At 34.1% G+C, this 20,332-nt stretch overlaps 1 protein-coding gene across 2 annotated transcripts in view; it reads left to right on the forward strand.

The window, feature by feature from the left end:
* Nucleotides 1-20,332, forward strand: part of ARFGEF2 (ADP ribosylation factor guanine nucleotide exchange factor 2) — a 112,518-nt gene that overhangs the window by 31,036 nt on the left and 61,150 nt on the right. Inside the window, exons 2-8 of one of the 2 annotated variants that reach the window (XM_031951581.1) lie at nucleotides 490-520; nucleotides 1,210-1,333; nucleotides 6,403-6,549; nucleotides 7,881-8,060; nucleotides 9,158-9,392; nucleotides 19,359-19,439; nucleotides 19,924-20,072. In XM_031951581.1, the coding sequence (XP_031807441.1) occupies nucleotides 490-520; nucleotides 1,210-1,333; nucleotides 6,403-6,549; nucleotides 7,881-8,060; nucleotides 9,158-9,392; nucleotides 19,359-19,439; nucleotides 19,924-20,072 (947 nt within the window). The remainder of the gene's footprint in view (nucleotides 1-489; nucleotides 521-1,209; nucleotides 1,334-6,402; nucleotides 6,550-7,880; nucleotides 8,061-9,157; nucleotides 9,393-19,358; nucleotides 19,440-19,923; nucleotides 20,073-20,332) is intronic. The other variant, XM_031951582.1, reaches the window with a different exon arrangement.

The following is a 20,332-nucleotide window of genomic DNA, read 5'->3' on the forward strand; positions in this document are numbered from 1 at the left end:
ACTAAATATCACAAAATCTCAAATATAAGGACACATACTTGTAAAGTATAAACAAATAGTGACACATGAATCTAAACCACTAATGGCTTAAAAGTGGTTTTTGTTTGTTTTAGAATAAATGACACATTATCTCCATGGGTGTACAGTTATGATATATTGCAGTTTATGGTTTTAACAAGTATAAAGAACCTGAGATCTAAGATTAAATTTATCTAGAGGGCAAAAAATCCTATTTGTCTTGACAGTGGATTAAAAAAAACAACCTGCTATTTTGGTGTTTTCTTAAGCTTTTATCTTTCTTGAAACAGAGTATCGGTAATCAATGTGTTTAATTCATATTTTTACATAGTGAATTGCTTCACTTTCTATAACCATTACTTTGTCTTTCTTGTAATCCATACTGTAAAAATTAAAAGTTAAGTCTCAAAAAAAAAATCAAACATATATCTGCATATATCTAATGTAATTCTCCTTTTTGTTCCTTTCTAGATGAAATTAAAGCAGAATTAGAAAAGCAAAGGTAAGCTATGAGTAAGCAAAGGTATACTATTCATTATTAAACAGGTAGGGGAAGTGACTTGTTCAAGGTTACACAGCAAGTTAATCCCAGAACTGAAAATAAACCTTATATCTCCCTATCTCCTACTTTATTGTTCTTCCCATCATATTAGCCTGCTTTTCATATATAGGGATAATATAGTGAAAAGCTTATAATAGTCTTTACACTTTTTTCATAACACTTGGTGAGTAGTAATGGGATATTAAGTTATTAACTTGGAGAACAATCAAGATAACTTTAATATTAATGTTTTAGTTCTTTCTGGTGATATGATCAAAAACATTGTCTTCTCAGAGATATGTTACCTTGGTCATATAAAAAGCTTGTACCTATATTTCCATATAATCCAATAATGCTTTTCTCAATAATGATGCTACTTAGTCTCTTACTAGTAACGTAACCATGACTAATACTAAGATTCAACAAAGAGTAATATTGGTATATCAGCAAAAAAGGAATTTTGTATGCTGCTTCTGGTACTTGATATTCCCTAGTGCAGGATAACTTTTTAATTATTTAATTTTCATTATTTAGGTCATTGATGACAGTTTGTAGTCATATTTAATTTGAAAATGGCATTTAGAAAGAATACTTCTAAATAAATTTACAACTTTTTTCCTCCCTCTTTACTCTTTCTTTTGTTAAACCAGACCTGGGACAGCAGTACCACCAAAAGCAAACTTCATTGAGGCTGACAAGTATTTCCTTCCATTTGAACTAGCCTGTCAATCAAAATCTCCAAGGGTGGTCAGTACATCACTTGACTGTTTGCAGGTATTGTCTTCAGACTTGATTTTGACATGAATTTTAAGCCAGGAATTTTAAGTTTCAGAGTAAGAGATTTAGCTATTGCATAACAATATTTTGGGTCCCCAGAATAATTTTGGAATTAAAGGAGTCATTAGTGTTATTTCTTTCTGATGAGGGTGGTATGATGTAGTCTTTGTATTTTAAGTGAGAGAGATGTCATTTTGTTCTAGATGAGGTGGAAATATAGAGAAAGATAAGAAGGTTTGTAGACACTGGGCCCAGTTTGGAGCGTACTGAATAGAGCCTTCCAGTGTAGAGATTGAATAGAGGTCTGGAAATATAGAAGGGCCTAATATTGTTGCCAGAGCAAAGAGAGATGCCAGTAAGAAGTTGTTGCACTTAGCCTAGAGTAAGATATCAGATCAAGTGTAGACTAAGAAAGGAACTTGGCAACTGTTGTGGCCAAAAAGGACAAGGCAATTGCAGGCCTAATTCTGGATATTGAATGAAGAGTAAGAACTGAAGAGATTCGAAGCTGTGGAGCTCTACCTCTGTGAACAAAGCAGTATCCTCAGTTCCAGATTCAATCTCATTTTGGAGCTTACAGCAAAAAAACCAAGGCAAGGGAGTTCAGACCAGGGAGAAACTGAGAGTTCTGTTGTGCTGAAGCTAGCTGACTGTGATAGGAGCAAGCCCATAGTTGTATTGTTCACACTAAGACTTAAGTCAGGAACTCACGTAGTTTGAGACTAGGAAAAATGTGATCAGATTTCATACTGGATCAGACAACTTTAGGGGCACTGAAAAAGTGCAAGTCCCCAGTTTGGTTGTCGCAGAGATCCATGCCACTCAATACCCAGAGAAAGCACTATTCAGTACACACGAAAAGCAATGTCACTTTGACTCAGAAGTCAGTCTTCCTAGCAAAAACTGACTTCTCAGTGCCAATAAAACTTCCCTTTTGCCATTCAAACTTTTCAGGTTTGTGAATTCTTTCACGTTGTACCTATGCTGACCAAAGAGGGGTTCCCGCTACTCTCTGAACTGCCACTAATCTCATCATTTGGTTCCCTGACTTCATCAGTCCTGAAGCTGATGTGGATTCTAATCCTGTCTCTATCACTTACAAGCTGCGACCTTAAGCAACTCAGTTAATGTTTTTGAGCCTTATTTCCCTGATTTGTAAAATATTCAAGTTCCTTCTAACACAAAGATTCTGTGGATCTTCTTGAGACATAAAGATCCTTAATATCATCAGAAAAGGGAATAAGTCATAATTGACATGCTCGTGATCCACATACTTGCCCACATACTAAATTCAAACTTAGTTCTCTAAACTCCCCATTTCAGTGTTCTTTCCATTCTACCAGGTAAATTGTGGGAGCAAAGTTTAAGGGTCAGGAGGGTGGAGAAATTGTTTCGCTAAAGTATAAAATATATGGAAAGGAATAATGGGAGATAATGTGGGAAGAATTAGCCATTTCTGGATTACTTCAAAGAACAAGTAATGTTTGAACTTTAGTAGAGAGCCATTGAAAGTTTTGAATCTTTATATAACATGCTTATACTTATAGATTAGTAAAATGAATCTAGTAGCATAGGGAGGTTAAATTGAAGAGAATTAGAGGCTAGGGGACCTATTGGGACATTGTAGTAAGATATAATGAGGGTTTGAGCAAGGATAGTGATTTTGGAAATGGGGGAAAGGAAATAATTAGCTTTTCCTCAAAAAAAAATCTTATTTTATCTTTTTACCATGTATTTTCATAAGGTTGAGTCATGATCTTATTAATTGAATCACAGAAACTCAGTTGGTTGAGACCTTGGGGCAAAGGTCATCAGTCCCAATCCATACTTGAATAAAAATCCTTTCTATAACATTACCATTTTAGAATGGGTTTGAGCTGTGGAATTCTTGGTAGAGCAGTCTTCTCTGTCTTTATTCCTAAGGATCTTTGTCTTTTCTTAATTTTTTTTTTTTTATTCAAAAGAGGTGACCAAGAAACCACTTGGTGAAACTGATGGTTATTCCCAAAGGTAGGATAATTTAGATGCTATCCATTCAGACTTCCTTGGCCTTAGCAGCTTCTTTTGCCTTAGCAAGTTGACATCGCGAATTTAATGAAATGCATTTCATTAAATGCCCTTCTAGGGTGATTTACTTGAATTCTTTGCCTTATCTTCTTAATCATATTATGTCTAGAGAGCTGCTGTGGGCACAGCCCTTACCACTTGCCCTCTGGTTATCAGAGGAGGATATTAAGTGCAAGTATTGATGCTTTACCTTAACTTTAGGGCCATTGGGTAAAGTTATAAGGACACAAATTTTAATTCAATAATAATAGTTGACAAAAAATAAAATCTCACTCACTCGTACATGTAAAGAACTACCTCCATTATGCAGGGTAACAAACACTACCTTTTTATAAAGCCTACAAATTTTGTAATCTTGAAGAGAGAGCAAGACTCCTAGAGCTGATCAGGAGCATTGGAGTACACCTAGACAATTAAAAAACATTGATTTAGGTGTGTGATATAGAACAGGAACTGTACAGTGATAGAGACGCAGACAGTCCTTTTCTTTAAAGAGGTTAAATCTAACCAGAGGAGACAAAATAGACACTTATACATATATACAGAACTGATTTGTTAACTTTGAAGGGAGAACACTAGCTACTGGGAGTAGGAGAGATGATAGGAGGTAGCATTTCAATTGAGCCTTGAAGGGAAACTAGGGATTATGCATACTACTCAGTTTTAAAGTTTTGGGGACTGGAATTCAGAAAACTTCTAAAACAGCGTTGGAGACCACCCACAGTTAAGAAGTGTGATATGGATCATAAACCAGTGAGGGGGTAAGGATGTAGGTATATAAAATGGAAATCCCATCTACTATATGGTGAATGAAACTTCTGCTTAAAAACTATCAGCAGTGGGCATCTTACTGCTAGAGAAATTAAAAGAAGGGAATGTATATGAGAGATGTTCTAGAACTGGTCTAGTAGCAGTTCATTCCATTTTGAAGTTTTAATTTTTTTCATTATAAAATAAGTTTTTCATCATGCCTTTCTATTGGTTTGCTTTCTAGAACCAGAGCTTAAAACAAACACAAAAACAAAATAAAGCATAAACTAAAAAATAAAAAAAAACATAAAACAAAACAGTTTAATAAATTAATATGTCCTTCCCTAAGTTTTCTTCAAATTGATTACTCCCAGATTCCTTAACTGATCTTTAGATAGCATTATTTTTAAGCTTTACATTTCTTCTTGCCTTCTATTAAACTACAGTTTATAAATGCCTTTTCTTAAAAAAGGGGGGGGGGCCAGAATCATACTGTACAGCAGGTGTGGCATTATCTCCTTTGTTTTGGACATGGCACTATTCATGAAGCTTAAGGTGCAGTTAGCTTTTTAAAGCTATAATATCAGAAGTCAAAGATCCAGATAGAATTGGAAAGTCTTTTCTTCCTTTAACACACACACACACACACACACACAAACACACACACACACACACACACACACACACACACACGTGCATGCGCGCATAGATCAGGGTAGTGCAGATCAGAGTCAAGTAACACATTGTTTGAATCCTCATTTCTTTTCTTTCTTCCTTTTTTTAAGATAGCGTTTTGTTTTTCTAATCACATGTAAAGCCAGTTTTCAACATTCACTTTTTTTTTTTTTTTTTTTTTTGTTGCAGAGGCAGTTGAGGTTAAGTGACTTGCCCAGGGTCACACAGCTAGGAAGTATTAAGTGTCTGAGGCCACATTTGAACTCGGGTTTCCTGACTTAGGGCTGATGCTCTATCCACTACACCATCTAGCTGCCCCATATTCAGCACTCATTTTTGCAAGGTTTTGAGTTTCAACTTTCCTCGCTCCCTTACTCTCCTCCCCAGACAGCAGACAATCTGATATAGGTTATACAGGTAGAATAATTTTTAACTTATGCCCATGTTAAATCATGTTGGGAAAGGAAAATCAGAACAAAAGGGAGAAACCCTAAGAAAGAAAAAAATTAAAAATAGGTGAAAAGAGTATGTTTTGATCTGTATTCAGTCTCCATATGTGGATGTGGAGGCATTTTTTATCTCAAGTCTATTGGAATTATCTTGGATCACTTTTATCCTTTCTTCTCAAATGGTAGTAGTTTCATGACTTTAAAAGACAAGGAATGTTAAGGAGAATTTTCAATATCTTGTAATTTTTCATTTATAATGATTTGGTATTGCAGTTTAGTATTGTGCTGTAGAGCTAGAAATTTATTTTCATTTATATTTCAGAGTTAGCTGTTGGAATAATGTCCAAGTGTGAGTAAGCACTTATTAATGCAATTAAGAAATTCAGGCCATTAAAGATCTAAATATTATAGACAGAAGTAGTTAATTTCTGAAAGACCTATCTTTTATTTTTGATTTATTTATTTTTAATTGAAGTTTTCTTTTTTATTATCATTATAGCTTTGTATTTACAAGATATATGCATGGGTAATTTTTCAGCATCGACAATTGCAAAACCTTTTGTTCCAATTTTTCCTGTCCTTCCCTCTATCCTCTCCCCCAGATGACAAGTTGACCTACATGTTAAATATGTTAAAGTATATGTTAAATACAATATATGTATATATGTCCATACAATTATTTTGCTGTACAAAAAGAATTGGACTTTGAAATAGTGTACAGTTAATCTGTGAAAGAAATCAAAAATGTGGGTGGACAGAGGGATTGGGAATTCTATGTAGTGAAGATCCATCTTTTAAACAAATAATTTCCTGATGCAGATTTCAACATTTTTCATAATGAAATTTATGTGTTGCAACATTAGCCTTGGCAATCAAGGTAATAGTTTGTAGTCATATGGACAAAAGCAGGACAACAGAACTTGCTCTTCTCAGGGTTCCAAATTTTATGATAATGATTCTAGTCTTGTTCCCTGTGATTCTAGTTCAGTTAGATTGGTGAGAAATGAATTTAAATGTCTTGAATATCGGTCCACTTGTGTTTTGCTGTGTCTATTCAGAAAAAGGAAAAGTTTTGAAATATATATACACGTATATGTGTATTATGTATCTTTTCTCTGAATTTAGAAACTCATCGCATATGGGCACATTACTGGAAATGCTCCAGACAGTGGAGCCCCTGGGAAGCGCCTGATTGACCGGATAGTTGAAACCGTTTGCAATTGCTTTCAGGGTCCTCAGACTGATGAAGGGGTACAATTACAAATAATTAAGGTATTTTTTTTAATTTGATGTAACAGTTTCTTAAATGAGTATGTTGTTTTCTTTGAGAGTATGGATTTTTAAATTTACTATGTAGTTGGCTTAGTTAGAAGAAAGTAAATTAGGTACTGAACCGAAACAAAAGCATTCACTATTACTTAAGCCATTGCCCCCCTTTTAAATTATTAGACATTGCCATTTCTTAATGTGCTACTTACAATCCAATTCAGTTATTCAGCAACATTTATTAAGCATGTGTGCAGAATTATAAACTAGGCTGATTTGTATAAGACATAGCAGCCTCAGTAGAATTTATCCTAAGACATGCATATGAATAATTATAATACAAAATATTAAGTTATAAATGTAAGTGTAAGACAGTACTGTATAAGGTCCAAAAGGGAAGGTAATTTATTTAAATGAGAAAATTGGACCCCGGATTTTTGTTGTGTTTTAAAACTTAATAACCCCAGTAGTTCAAATTAAAATTGACCTGTGAATTAAGGATTATATAACAGCTTCTCTTGTCTTATTCCGTTGAAAAACTTGCATTACAATCTACATTTCTCGAGGGGCACTTATCCACAACTCCCCATTTTCCTACTCTTCATTTTTGCTGCAAGAATACCACATTATACAATGTTGCCAAGTGTGGTAATTGCAAATAGATTCAAAGATTGGTATGCTGAGGTTTCATATTTTAATTTTTCAATTTTTTTTTCAAATTTTCTTTCTATAAAGAAAGGTCTCTTACTAGGCTGACTGTTTTGCTTCTTCTGATGCAGGGATTTTCAACTTATGGTTCTTGAATGGGTTTTTTAAAAAATGTTTTGACAATGTATTCCACTCTAATTTGTTTCCTTGGTAATTCTATATATTTTGTACATTTAAAAGATTACCAAAGGAGTCCATGCTGCACAAAAAAATTTAAAACTACTCTTATAAACAAGATGCTAAGGAAACAATTGTAGAAAAAGTGAGGAACTGATTTCTTCTGGTATGTGTCTATGATTGCTATGGATTAGCTCAGTTGTGTGGAATTTTAGCTTCTATGTAAAGGGTTTATTTAACACTGTTGCATGCATTCAATATAAGTGAACAATTAGAAATTCAGCTGTTTTTAAATTCAGTTAGATTTTAATTTATAATTTGTTATAATGAATTTAATGATTTGCAGACAGAATGCTTTTACTGAAAACAATTCATTCTTGATATGTTCTATTTTGCTTAACCATTTTAAGATTTTCCCTCCAAAATTTAAAAAGGCTAACGAATGCCTTTACCCTTGGGAGACATGGCACAAAGGACAAATCAGCGGAAAATGTGTGTCTCTTCTGTTTTAGGCACTTCTTACTGCAGTGACTTCCCCACACATTGAAATTCATGAAGGCACAATACTTCAGACAGTTAGGACATGTTATAACATCTATCTGGCCAGTAAAAATCTCATTAATCAGACAACTGCCAAGGCCACTCTCACTCAGATGCTGAATGTCATTTTTACCCGAATGGAAAACCAAGCGGTAGGTTGTCTTTTTAGCTACATAATTGGGAGTTGATGGGGGAGGAGAGAGAGAGAGAGAGAGAGAGAGAGAGAGAGAGAGAGAGAGAGAGAGTGAGTGTGTGTGTGTGTGTGTGTGTGTGTGTGTGTGTGTGTGTGTGTGTAAACAAATTAAAAAATATTTGATTTTAGCCTTCATGCATTACCAGGTCTTTTGTGTATTACACCACTATCATTTCTCCCTTATGAAGTTATTTCTGCTTCTGCTGGTGGAATACAGATGGAAAATTAATTTCTAGATATGGCTAATATGTTGAGTTACTTTACTTTTCTCAGTGGAAGGGTATTATGAGGAGTGAGAAGAGTGGAAAGTTACACTTATGTGAGTGGGGGAGGAAGAAGCATCTTCTTTATCAGTTTTCTGCATTGTCTTTAAAATATTTTTGGTTTTGCTGAAAGTAGTAAAAAGAAATGGGCTATGATATGTATCTTTTTAATAAAAGTCTTAATAGTAATAATTTACATTTGCAAAGTGTTTTCTTTGCAATTACTTGGTGAGAAAGTGGGGTTTAGATTGTTACTCTTATTTTTCTGAGGTCAAGATGTGTCCCAAGTCCCGAGATTGTATCACTATTAGGTGGTAGAATCAAAATTTGGGGTCCTCTGGCTCTACTTGGATTCAGAGCTCTTGGCCTGCTTTTGCTTAGAAGCACATAATTATTTTACTCTGAGTGTTGCATGCAAACTTGTTTTATTTGGAGGAATGCAAGTGTGTGAATTATTGAGGAAATTTTATTTTCTCTTGTTTTTTGTTATTTCTGTTGATAACAAGTATCTGTTTTTCCTTTTTTTCCTCATTGTTTCATGCATGCATTCTTTAATTCTCTTTGAATACATTAAGCATCTACAATCTCTGAATGAACTATCAATAGAATGCAAATTAGACTGAGCAGAAAATACTGAATTCAGATGAAGAAGGATGTCAAGAGAAAGACAAAGTAGTTCAAACTACATATAGGTGTCAGTTAGTAGAGGCTTCACAGAAGCTGGCATAACATCCAAACTGGTTTTTGAAGGAGGAAATTATCTGGATTGAATCTTGCTTTTATTGGCTTTTAGTTACAGGAGGCCCGAGAATTAGAAAAAACAATGCACCCCAAACCTCAATCTCCTGTGCTTCAGGCTATGGCAGGATCCCCAAAGCTAAACCAGCTAAAGCACAACCAACTACCAAGCAAAACATCAACTCCTGAAAAAACTGGCTTAACGAATGGTGAACACCAGCGGAGGGGCTCTCATGAAGATAGAATAGAAAATGGAGAAGCTCAGCTAGAGGGAGGCCCTGCTTTGTCAGGTATGTTCTGGGTTGTCTGCTTTCTAATTGTGTTGAAAAGGAACCTTTTATTTGAAGGTAAAATAAGATATCACAGTAAAATATATTTCATGAGTAAAATACCTTGGAATTCAGGTAAATATTACCTTAGTTCTTCCTTTGTTGGATCTGGTTTTTCATATCTTTCTCTTTTTCGTAATTAGAAACATCAGGTGTAAAGACCAAGTTCACGCCCTGGATGCCTTAGAATCAGTCAGAGTCAGGATAAGCAAAAGTCCTTGGTCTTTATTCTTGGTCTTTAGGGGTAGACATGAATAGGACGGACGTAGGATCTCCATGATCTTCCTTCTCTTCATCTACCACCAAAGTGACTCTGGCTTGTCTTACTCTAATCCTTCCCACAATTCTCTGTATACACCAAAAGATTGAACCAGCACAGAATAGTGGGAAGGGCCATTTTCCAAGCATATGCTAATAGAGTATTGTCCAATTGGTAATTAGCCTTAAGTGCTCAGTTGTCCAACCTCGGTGCATCAACTCAGAGTTTCAGCCCTTTACAATCAGGGAATTTAGAACATAGAACATAAAATGTTAAAGGAATCTTAGTTTGTTTTTGAAATATTCATCAAGCACCTTTACTGTGTCAGTTAGTGTGACAGGCACAGATGAAATACACAATCCTTGTCAAGAATCTCATGATCTGATAATTGGGGAGGAGAAAGCATATACAGAAGTAAGTATAATACCAAAGGCTTAAGAAAAGTGGCTGAGGGAATCAGTGATTTCATAAATTGGTTGAATTGGACCTTGCACTTATTTCTCAATTTTTTACAGTTTCTCTACTTAAATTAGTTCTGAAAGGTGTGTTGTGATTTTTATTAAATACAAAATCTAATGAATTTTTCTGAGCTTTCCTCTTTGATCTCTCTGCCTTCTTGATGCTATTGAATACTTCCTTCTGTTGGATTGTTTCTGTTCCTTGGATTTCATGATGCTTTCACTTCTAGTTCTCTTAGCAATTCTTAGCTTAGCTTAGCTTAGCTATTCTTTCTTAGTTTTCTTTGCTAAATAATTATCCATCTCCTGCCACCTAAATGTATGTGTTGCCCCACATTCAGTCCTAAGTCCTCGATATTCTTTTTCTCCTCATTTCTTCCTTAGGATCATATCATTAGCTCCCATGGCTTCAGTTGCATTGATGATTTTGAAATTTGCACGTATAGCTCTTATTTCATTCCTGAACTCATCTAAAATATCTAGTAACCTACTAAGCATCTGAATTATACCTCTTGGAATCAATTTGAAACAATGCTATTTCTCAAGTTCATAGGATTTTTTCTAAAAATGAATGGAATAATTGAGTTCTCTGACCCTGCATTGGTGGCAAGTATTTCTCCAGAAGGATGTTTCTATGATAAATCAATGCTCATGCTCTTAAAGAAGGAAAAACAGAACTCATACACAAAATTTAGGCATCCAAATGAAATTTTTGAGTTACATTCCTCATAACCTACAGAGCCCTTGGTTGATCGGATTAGGGGTTTGGGGTAGATAGCAGCTCACATAAATGATTTCCTAAAGTATCCATGTTTAACATGTTTTAGTTTTCCTAGCTTCTGAAGAGGTTTCAGGTAATGATTAATGGGGAAACCAATTGCATGAAAAACAGGCTCCTATCCCAAAAAGTCAGGTTCTCTCTCACCTTCTTTCTTTGCAGTTTTTTATATTGTTGACCACTTCCTCTTTCTCCCTTTGTTTTCACATTCTTTCCTAATTCCCTTACCTGTCTGACTATTCCTTTTTAGTTTCTTTTATTAAATAATTAAACATATATGGTCTTCTTCCAACTACCTCGACCACCTGGTTGTCTCTAGCCCTTCAGTTCCACTCCCTAACCTATGCTTTGGATACTTTGAACATTGTAGATAGGGTGTAAAATGGTGAAGAAGGGAAGAGGGAGAATGAGTTTGACATATCTTGCAGTTGACTTTTTCCCTGTTCTCAGAGTTACAGGCCAATTCTTCAGGACTTTGAACTTGAATACATTCCCATATTCCATGGGCTCAACTATAAACAATTGTGAACTCACAGCACTGAATTTTTAAGTTGGCTCTTAATTCTACTGAGCAAACCTCTAGACCATATAACATGCTAAGAGTATAGTAAACAAGAGTTCATTCAGGATTTTTTGTTTAGTGATTCATACACTGGAGTATCTTGCATTTATTATATAGCAGGCAGATATAGGGGAAATGGGGGACTGAAATAGTCTCCAAGACCAAATTTTTATTTATATTTCTTACTGGCATGTCAAATCCAACATGCCAAAGTAATTCCTCATCTTTCTACTTAAATCTACCCTTTCTCTGAGTTTCCTCATTTATGTTGTGGGAAACATCATCCTTCTACTCTTTCACCCCAAGTGTGAATCATTTTCATGTGTTCCTTCTCTTCTATATCCAGTATGGTTCCCTTTGATTCTGCTCCCATGGCATTTCTCATAATTTCACACTTTCTTTCATTTCACTAATTTAATTTCAAATTCTTATTACCCCCTCTCACAATTACTCCTCTCTGACCTCTCTAAGTCATCTTTAACAGAGATGTCAGGGGCAGCTAGATGGCGCAGTGGATAGAGCACCAGTTCTGAAGTCAGGAGGACCTGTGTTCAAATCTGGCCTCAGACACTTAGATACTTCCTAGCCGTGTGACCTGGGCAAGTCACTTAACCCCAATTGCCTCAGGGAGGGAAAAAAAACCAAAAACAGATGCCAAAAGGATTTTCTTAATTTCTACATCTGACTGAATCATTCCTCTGCTTAAAAACTTTCAGTGATTCCCTATTGCCTCAACCAACTATTTTTAAGTCCTCTATTTCTTTCTTATTTTTAAACACTTAAATTTAATTTTTTTAAAACCCTGCCCTTTTTTTTTTTTTTTTTTTTGGTGTTTTTATTTCCCAGTGACTCTCCATTTTCTAAAATAATAATAGTATTTATATGGTGCTTTCCGATATTGTGCTAAGCTCTTTACAAATGTCTCATTGTCAACAGCCCCAAGAAATGGTGATATTATTAATCCTATTTTACAGTTGAGGATACCTGGGCAAACAAAAACTAAGTAATTTTCCCAGGGTTTTATGGGCTCATGTCTGAGACTGGGTTTGAATTTAGGTCTTCCTGATGCTAGGCCCAGCACGCTATCCACTGTGCTCCTAGCAGCCTCTATGGATGCTTCAACATGTTGGTCATATCTGAAAACATAAGCCTTGTTGCAAATGGAGTCTGCCTGCCTCCTTAGAGGCCAGAGGCGTCAGAGTTTCAAAGTCTCAATTGATTATTGCAGAGTTTATTATTATATCGTATTAGTAATTTAATGTTGTTTTCCTTAACTTTTTTGTTTTCTTTGTGTAAGATGTTTTCATGAGTTTGCTTACTTCACACTGCATCATACTAGTCTTATAAAATTTTCCTAAACTTCTCATATTTTCCGTTTCTCAATATTAAAATAATTGTGTTAGTCATATCAGTATGATATGATCAGTATGATGAATATTACATTCATACCACAGTTTTTTAGCCATCCCCTAATTGATTGGAATTTACTTTCCTTCAAGTTCTTTGATACTAGAAAAAAAGTTGTAATATCTTTGTATATAGATAGTTCTTGCTTTACACAAACCTCTATGTAAAGTGATGTCATGTGAATTTGCCCACATAGAAAAGAGAGGGAAGAAGGAGGCAGTAGCCCAGGAGGAGAAAGGGCCAGTAGTTCTGGACTCGGGAGCAGAGAAGCAAGAACAGGAGGACAAACAGGGCCAGGATCAACTACATATAAGGGCCTGGATGGAAGTGAAGAGAAGAACATACAGTAGGGCAGACATGTGAAGGCAGATATAGACACAGGGCATAATGGGTGACACTTGAGGGCTAGAGACAGACAAACATAAGTGGACATGCTAGAGCTGAACACATGAGAAAGTTTGTGGAATAGGGTAAAAGTTTCCTCTCAGAGTGCTAGAGGTATTAGACCAAGCTTCCAGTCCAATGGAAGTATCTTTGTGCCTGCATTCTTCTGCTTTCACCTGGAAGGTTTTTAAAAGTGTTGATGTTTTGGATGGGATGGAGGAGAATGGGAGTCTGTAGAGCATTGAGCCAAGTGGCAGGGGTGGTGAGAGAGAGAGATTCAGAGAACAATATTGTACAGTAAAGTTTTCATAGGTGTTCATTTGGAATGTGAATTTTTGTTCAGAATTCTTTTATGTAAAGTCAAATTTGTGTAATACAAATTTATGTAAAGTGAGAATTCTGTCTTCTGTTTTTCTATATACCTAATAGTGTTACCATTGGATCAAAGGGTATATATGAATTTTCTAGTATAATTCCAAATTGTTTTCCAGATTGCTTTGTCTTAATTTCCTGATTGCTATGTTTTAAAACTTCCTTTTCCTATGTGTCTTATAGTATTATCATTGAATCAAAGAAAATGTATGACTTTTCTAGTGTAATTTCAGATTGTTTGGTTGGTATTATTCATGCTTGCACCAATAGAGCATTAGAGTACTCATCTTCTACTAGTTTCTCTAACATTTAAAATGTTTGTCATCTTTCCTAATGTTGTGGTGAAATCTCAACATTGTTTTAATTTGCATTTCTTTTATTGATTTGAAGCATTTTTCCCTATGGTTAGATTATATTTGCTTTGAGAACTGGGAATTGTTTTGCTTTTTTTTTTTTTTTTTTTTTTCTAAATATCCTGAGCACTTAGCTCAGTGCCAGCAACATTTAATAAAATGCTTGTTGATTGATTATAGCTAATTTTCATTTCTTTTTTGTGAAAATTTTTGTTCCTATATAAAGAATAGATATATCCATAGATGTTAGATATCAGACTTTTTGTGATAGATAATAATTGCTTAGATTTTTTTTTCATAGTAAGCAGCTTATCTTTTTATTCTAGCTGCCTTGATTGTGCTTATGCAAAAGTTTTAAAACTTTAATTAAAATTATTTTTCTTTTTTAATCATTTTATTATTTTTTTAAAGAATTCTCTCCTGGCCACAGTTATTTTATCTCTTTAAAAAAAGATTCTTATCTATCTTTCCAGCATAATTTCAAATCATTCCTTTTGTGCTCTAGCCAAATTAGACTACTTGTTCCATTAAATCAGAATTCCATCTCCTGCTTCCATTTGTACAAACCATTCTTTATGTCTATAATATTCTCTTATCACCAGCCATCTAAAAATCATAACCTCAGTGGTCTTATATGATTCAAAAAGTTTATGATTTGTTGTTTTTATGACTTTGGGCTTATAGCAGAACAAAGACTCAAACCCAGGGCCTTTGTTTTCAAATCTAGCATTCTTTTCACTTTTCACAAAATGACAGTTGTATAATATTTTAAAGTTTTCAGAATACTTTATGTCCTTTAGTTCATTTGACCTTCATTCCAGACAACCTGGTAAAATCAGTACTGCAGCATATTCAGGAAGGAAGCTGAGCCTTAGAGAGATGATTTCTTATGCCTGGCATAATAGTTCAAGTCCATGGTAGAAATCAGGTTTTGGTCTTCTTCACTTTCTATCTAGCTCATCCTTTCTTGTGTCTCTCAGTTTTCCCTCAAAGTTTAGATCTAGCACCATTCTTTCATGACTTCTTACCTTATATACTTTGGTTCTTAATGCTTTTTCATTCCCCAATTTTCTACTTTCCTCAGGAATTTTGTTTGTTTCTGTATCTCGTTTTCTCTTTTCTTCGAGTTACATTCTCTGAATACATTCTGTGTTATATCCCAGGAGCTGGAAATAAGCTTTCCAAGGGCAGAGATGATAGTGCTTTTGTCTTCCACTCTTCTCCTTCTCCCCTGCCTCTATTCTTAGAATAATGCCATATCCGTAAGGGTGGAATAATGTGTTAAAATCAGATTATGAAAGACCAGGAATTTCAGTTTAGAATTCAGACTTCATTTGCTAAGCATTAAAAACCTTTCAATAGAACCTCTTATTTTTCCCCATCTCCCATATGTGGGTTTTTTTTATATGTATGTTAACTTTTTTAATACACATGATTATGAATCATGTTTGCAGAGAAAAATCAGAATAAAAGGAAAAAACCATGACAAGGAAAAAAGTGAACAACAGCATGTGTTGATTTACATTCAATTTCCATAATTCTCTTTTTGGATGCAAATGGCATTTTCTTTCCAAAATTTATTGAGATTGCCTTGGATCTCTGAGTCACTGAGAAGAAACAAGTCATAGTTGATCATGGCACAATCTTACTGTTACTGTATACAATACATTCCTGGTTCTTCTTGTTTTGCTTGTCACCATTTCATGTAAATCTTTTCAGATCTTTCTAAATCAGCTTTTTTATCATTTTTTATAGAACAATAATATTCCATAACTTATTCAGCCATCCCCCAATTGACATCTACTCATTTTTAAATTCTTTTATCACCACAAAAAAACTACAAACACACTGGGTCCTTTTCCCTTTTTTGTGATTTCCAGACCCAGTAGTCGTATGGTTGGGTCAAAGAATATGCACAGTTTTATAGCTCTTTGGGCATTGCTCCAAATTGCTCCCCAATGGGAGTGTTTATAATACTTTATTGTAAAAGTTGAGTTAAGTGTTTCATTATAGGCTCTATGTCACCTGCAGTTTCTGCATAATTCTCCCAAAATTCACATTATTTTTTTTATGCTGACCTGATATATTGAAACTACAACAGGAAAAGCTACAAGTGTGTAATAGATAACTGTACTTGTACTACCTACCAGTGTTTTTGTGACACTTAAAGGAAACAATATATAAAAAGAACTTTTCAATTTATGCATCTTAACTATTACTACTATTGATATGTTTAGTATACTATTGTCACCAACTTTTTTGAGTGTCTAAATTGCTTGGAATGCTTCTTGACAGCTTTTTTTTTTTTTTTTTTTTTTTTTAAATCAACAAGCAATTATTAAGTACATATTAGCACTGTATCAGGTGTTGGGATTAGAAAAGCAATACTGTCCCTGAACTCAAAAAATTTAATTCTGTTGGAAGGTGACAACATATGTGTTATGTGTGTGTGTGTGTGTGTATGTATATATATATATATATATATATATATATATATATATATATATGGCATACAAAAATTTGGTTTTTTGGAGGGAAGAAAATACTAACATCTAGGTGAATTGGGAAAGGTTACATGTGTATATATATGATGGTTGTTGGGCTAAGTCTTAAATTCAGGAATTTCAAGAAAGGGATGAGGAAAGTGAGAAGTGCAGTGTAACACTTAAAAATTCAAACTTAGATTAACGGAAGGATAATGGTGCCTGACAATTAGTAAATCAGTAAACATTTATTAGGGGTGTACAATGTGTCAGATGCTATGTTAATTGATAAATGTTCATGACAATAAAAGAAAAATTTAAAAATTTAGGAGTATCAATGTAAGCAAACAAATAAAAATGTAGTAGTGAATTTTTTTAGGGGACACTCATGTTCTTTTTTGGAGATTTTGAGTTTGAAATGCCTCTATCGAACATTCAGTTCAAAATGTTCAGTAGGCAGTTATTGATGTAGGACTGGAGTTCAAGAAAGAAATAAGGGCTAAAAATATCTATATTGGAGTCATGTTTATGAAGATGGTAATTAAGCTAATGGAAGCCAATAAGGTCACCATTCTTGCCAGCTATTATTCTGACTTTAAAATTGGGACAATTTATTTTTCTTCTTTCTTCATAGATTTTTTTTTTTTAATAACTTTTTATTGACAGAACCCATGCCTGGGTAATTTTTTTTAAAAACATTATCCCTTGCACTCACTTCTGTTTCGACTTTTCCTCTCCTTCCTTTCACCCCCTACCCCAGATGGCAAGCAGTCTTATACATGTTGAATATGTCCCCGTATAGCCTAGATACAATATATGTGTGCAGAACCGGACAGTTCTCTTGTTGCACAGGAAGAATTGGATTCAGACGGTAAAAATAACTTGGGAAGAAAAACAAAAATGCAGACAGTTTACATTCATTTCCCAGTATTCTTTCTTTGGGTGTAGTTGCTTCTGTCCATCTTTGATCAATTGAAACTGAGTTAGATCTCTTTATTGTTCTTCATAGATTCTTAATTTCTTTTTTTCCAATTTAAAGAACATTCCATATCAGATAATAAATATTTTGAAGTGGATGAAAAGTAGAAATGCATGGTTTTATATCATTAACACAAAATTAGGTAACTTAATTTTTTTTTTTTTTTGTGACTCCCTAGTATGAAATTCAGAACTAAAGTGAAGACCTTTAAAAAGAATCTTTTTTTTTATCCCAGAAATTACATTCAGTCCATGACTTTCATATCCAGTAAGGTCCCTAGCAGATGTTGTAAAGGTCAAAAATGTGAATATTGTATTTGTGGAAAATAGAGGGGTTAGGTTCCTGCAAACTCTAAAAGTATAATCTTTCATTAGAAACTGCTGAAAACACATTTTTCTGCACATGATTCTTTATAATTGAGCAATGAATTCTGCTAATTTACACTTTCTGGAGTGGATTCATGAACACTTTTATGAATATTTTCTTCCTTTTTGCGGATATAAAATTTAGGAGTGATTCATATAGACCAAACTTGTTGATAATGACTGCAGACGCTTAATATCTTTATTTTTCCATTAAGCTGCATCACTAACTTTACACACATGACCAGAGGACTCACACTATATTTTAGGGACAAAACTTCAACATAAAACTCCAGTTGTAAAGACAAAAAATAAAAAAAAATGCAAGGAATGCTTGGGAGCTCTTTACAGCTGGAAGCTGAACAAGATCACTGAAGTTCCTCCATAACCTTCCCTGCATCATACCTCCCTTTTTTTCCTCTACTATATATAGCCATGAATATGTGCACTTGCCAATGTGAAAGTGAAAATGAGGTTACTAATAAAATCCTGCAAATTCTTCAAATTTCTAAAATCAAACTCGAGTAATTGTGCTTCTGCATAATTAGTATCTAAATAATAGAATATTACAGTTAACTCAGTTTCCTTATTTTAATAATAAGGCAACTGAGGTTTGGAGAAATGAAAGTTGTACTTTTAATTAGTTGTGGAACTAAGGCTGAAATTTAGCTCACTTGAATTCCATATCCAACAGTGATTTTCCTGAAGTTGATTTTCTTCAAGGTAGCTCAAGTTCCTCATTTCCTGGAGACTTTTTCTTATTCCCTCCACTTGTTAGTGTTTTTAATCTATAATTCTTAAGTTAACCTTATGTCTGCATTGTACATGTTTTGTATAAACCTATATATGTGAATATACTGTCTCTTCTGTTTTCAAGTTTAAGCTCTTTGAAGCCACGGGCTTTTACCTTTTGTCTTTGTGCCCCCAGCACCTAGTACAATGTCTAGTTTATAGTAGATGATTGATGAATATTTAGTGCTTGATTGATTGCACTTATGTCTTATAATGAACACTGCTTTCTAAGTACTTGTAAATCATTCTCAAGTCATATGATGAATGAATGAAAAAGTATTTTCTAGAACATATTTAATGCATTCTAAAATTTTGCTAGAAATAAAGGTCACCACACTATTTGAAAAATTCAACTTCTTTTTCAAAAACAAAACTTGTCTATATTCTTGAAATACCTCCCCCATTTTCCACAATATGAATCATTACAAATTTATAGCATATAACATTTAAAGTGTACTATCTGGATAATCTAGATGGATGGATGGATGGATGTAGATTTAAATATATACACCCACATACATTTCAGAATAGGAGAAATTCAATAGAATAAGAATAGATATGATTTAGTGATTTTCAGGTTTCAGAGGCAGTATTTTGAAATAATATTGTAATAATATATGTCCTTCAAATGATGTTCTCTGTAATATTTGATCTATTTTGTCCTCCAAGGACTTTCTTTAAAAGAATCAAAAATATCCTTTATCTTTTTGCTCTCTTGTATCTTTCCTGAACATATAGGTTCTGAGGAAACTCCTATTGAAGGAGCTCATGAAGTGGTAAAGGGCATCTTAGAAGATGTAGTGACATCTGCTGTTAAAGGTAAATGGGGGAAAAACAAAAGGTAAATGAATGTTTTACATATTAGTATGAATGGGCTATCTTTGTTTTTTGGTAAGTTTGATTTCATTCATTTGAGATAGAACTAGCCTTCATCTGTTTTAACAATGTCAGCAGATGTCATTTGGTGTTAGAAGGCTTTACATTTGTGACAATAAAGAGTCTCTCTAATCTCAACACTTTCAGAGTTTTTCCTGTTTTCTGATGCCAGTTACTGAAAATGATAGGTATAGGAAGGAGATTCATCCAGTAAGTAGATTATGTAACAAGGAATCCTTTATGCCAGTTGGACTACTAAACCCACTGTATTACTTGAAATAAGTTAAAGATTCTGGACTTCATTGTTTTTATCAGTAATTGAAAATGTTAGATATGACAATTTTTTTATTTTTTTTTTGTAGTCAGCCTTTTTACATAATTTTTTAAAAAATTGTAGATATTGATTTTGTGGTGTTCCCATTTTAAGAAGCCACAGGAAAACATGGTATGTTGGAAACTGAGAGAGTCCTGGGAGAATTGGAGAGCAAGGACCTTTCTTCTAGTGGAATTGATGAAAACTCCCAAACCAATGGAATTGCAGATGATAGGCAGTCATTATCATCAGCTGATAATCTGGTATGAGATTGTTGATATGGTGATAACTATTTTGTTTAGTCAAATTTTAATTTTTTTGTATTCCTTTTTTATTAATGAAACTTCATCTGAAATAGTTTAGATATTACATGACATCACAAGAGCAGAGGTGATCCTGGGGTCTTGGGTGTCCCATTCATTCAAGCATTAACTTTAACAGCTTCTACCAAGTTGAGAAGACTTCGAAGGCCTCGGGATGGGCTATATGTTTTTAATCTAAAGACCACTTGTGCTGCTTGACC

This window comes from Sarcophilus harrisii, chromosome 2 (genome assembly GCF_902635505.1).
Source record: "Sarcophilus harrisii chromosome 2, mSarHar1.11, whole genome shotgun sequence".
NCBI classification, from domain to species: Eukaryota; Metazoa; Chordata; class Mammalia; order Dasyuromorphia; family Dasyuridae; genus Sarcophilus; species Sarcophilus harrisii.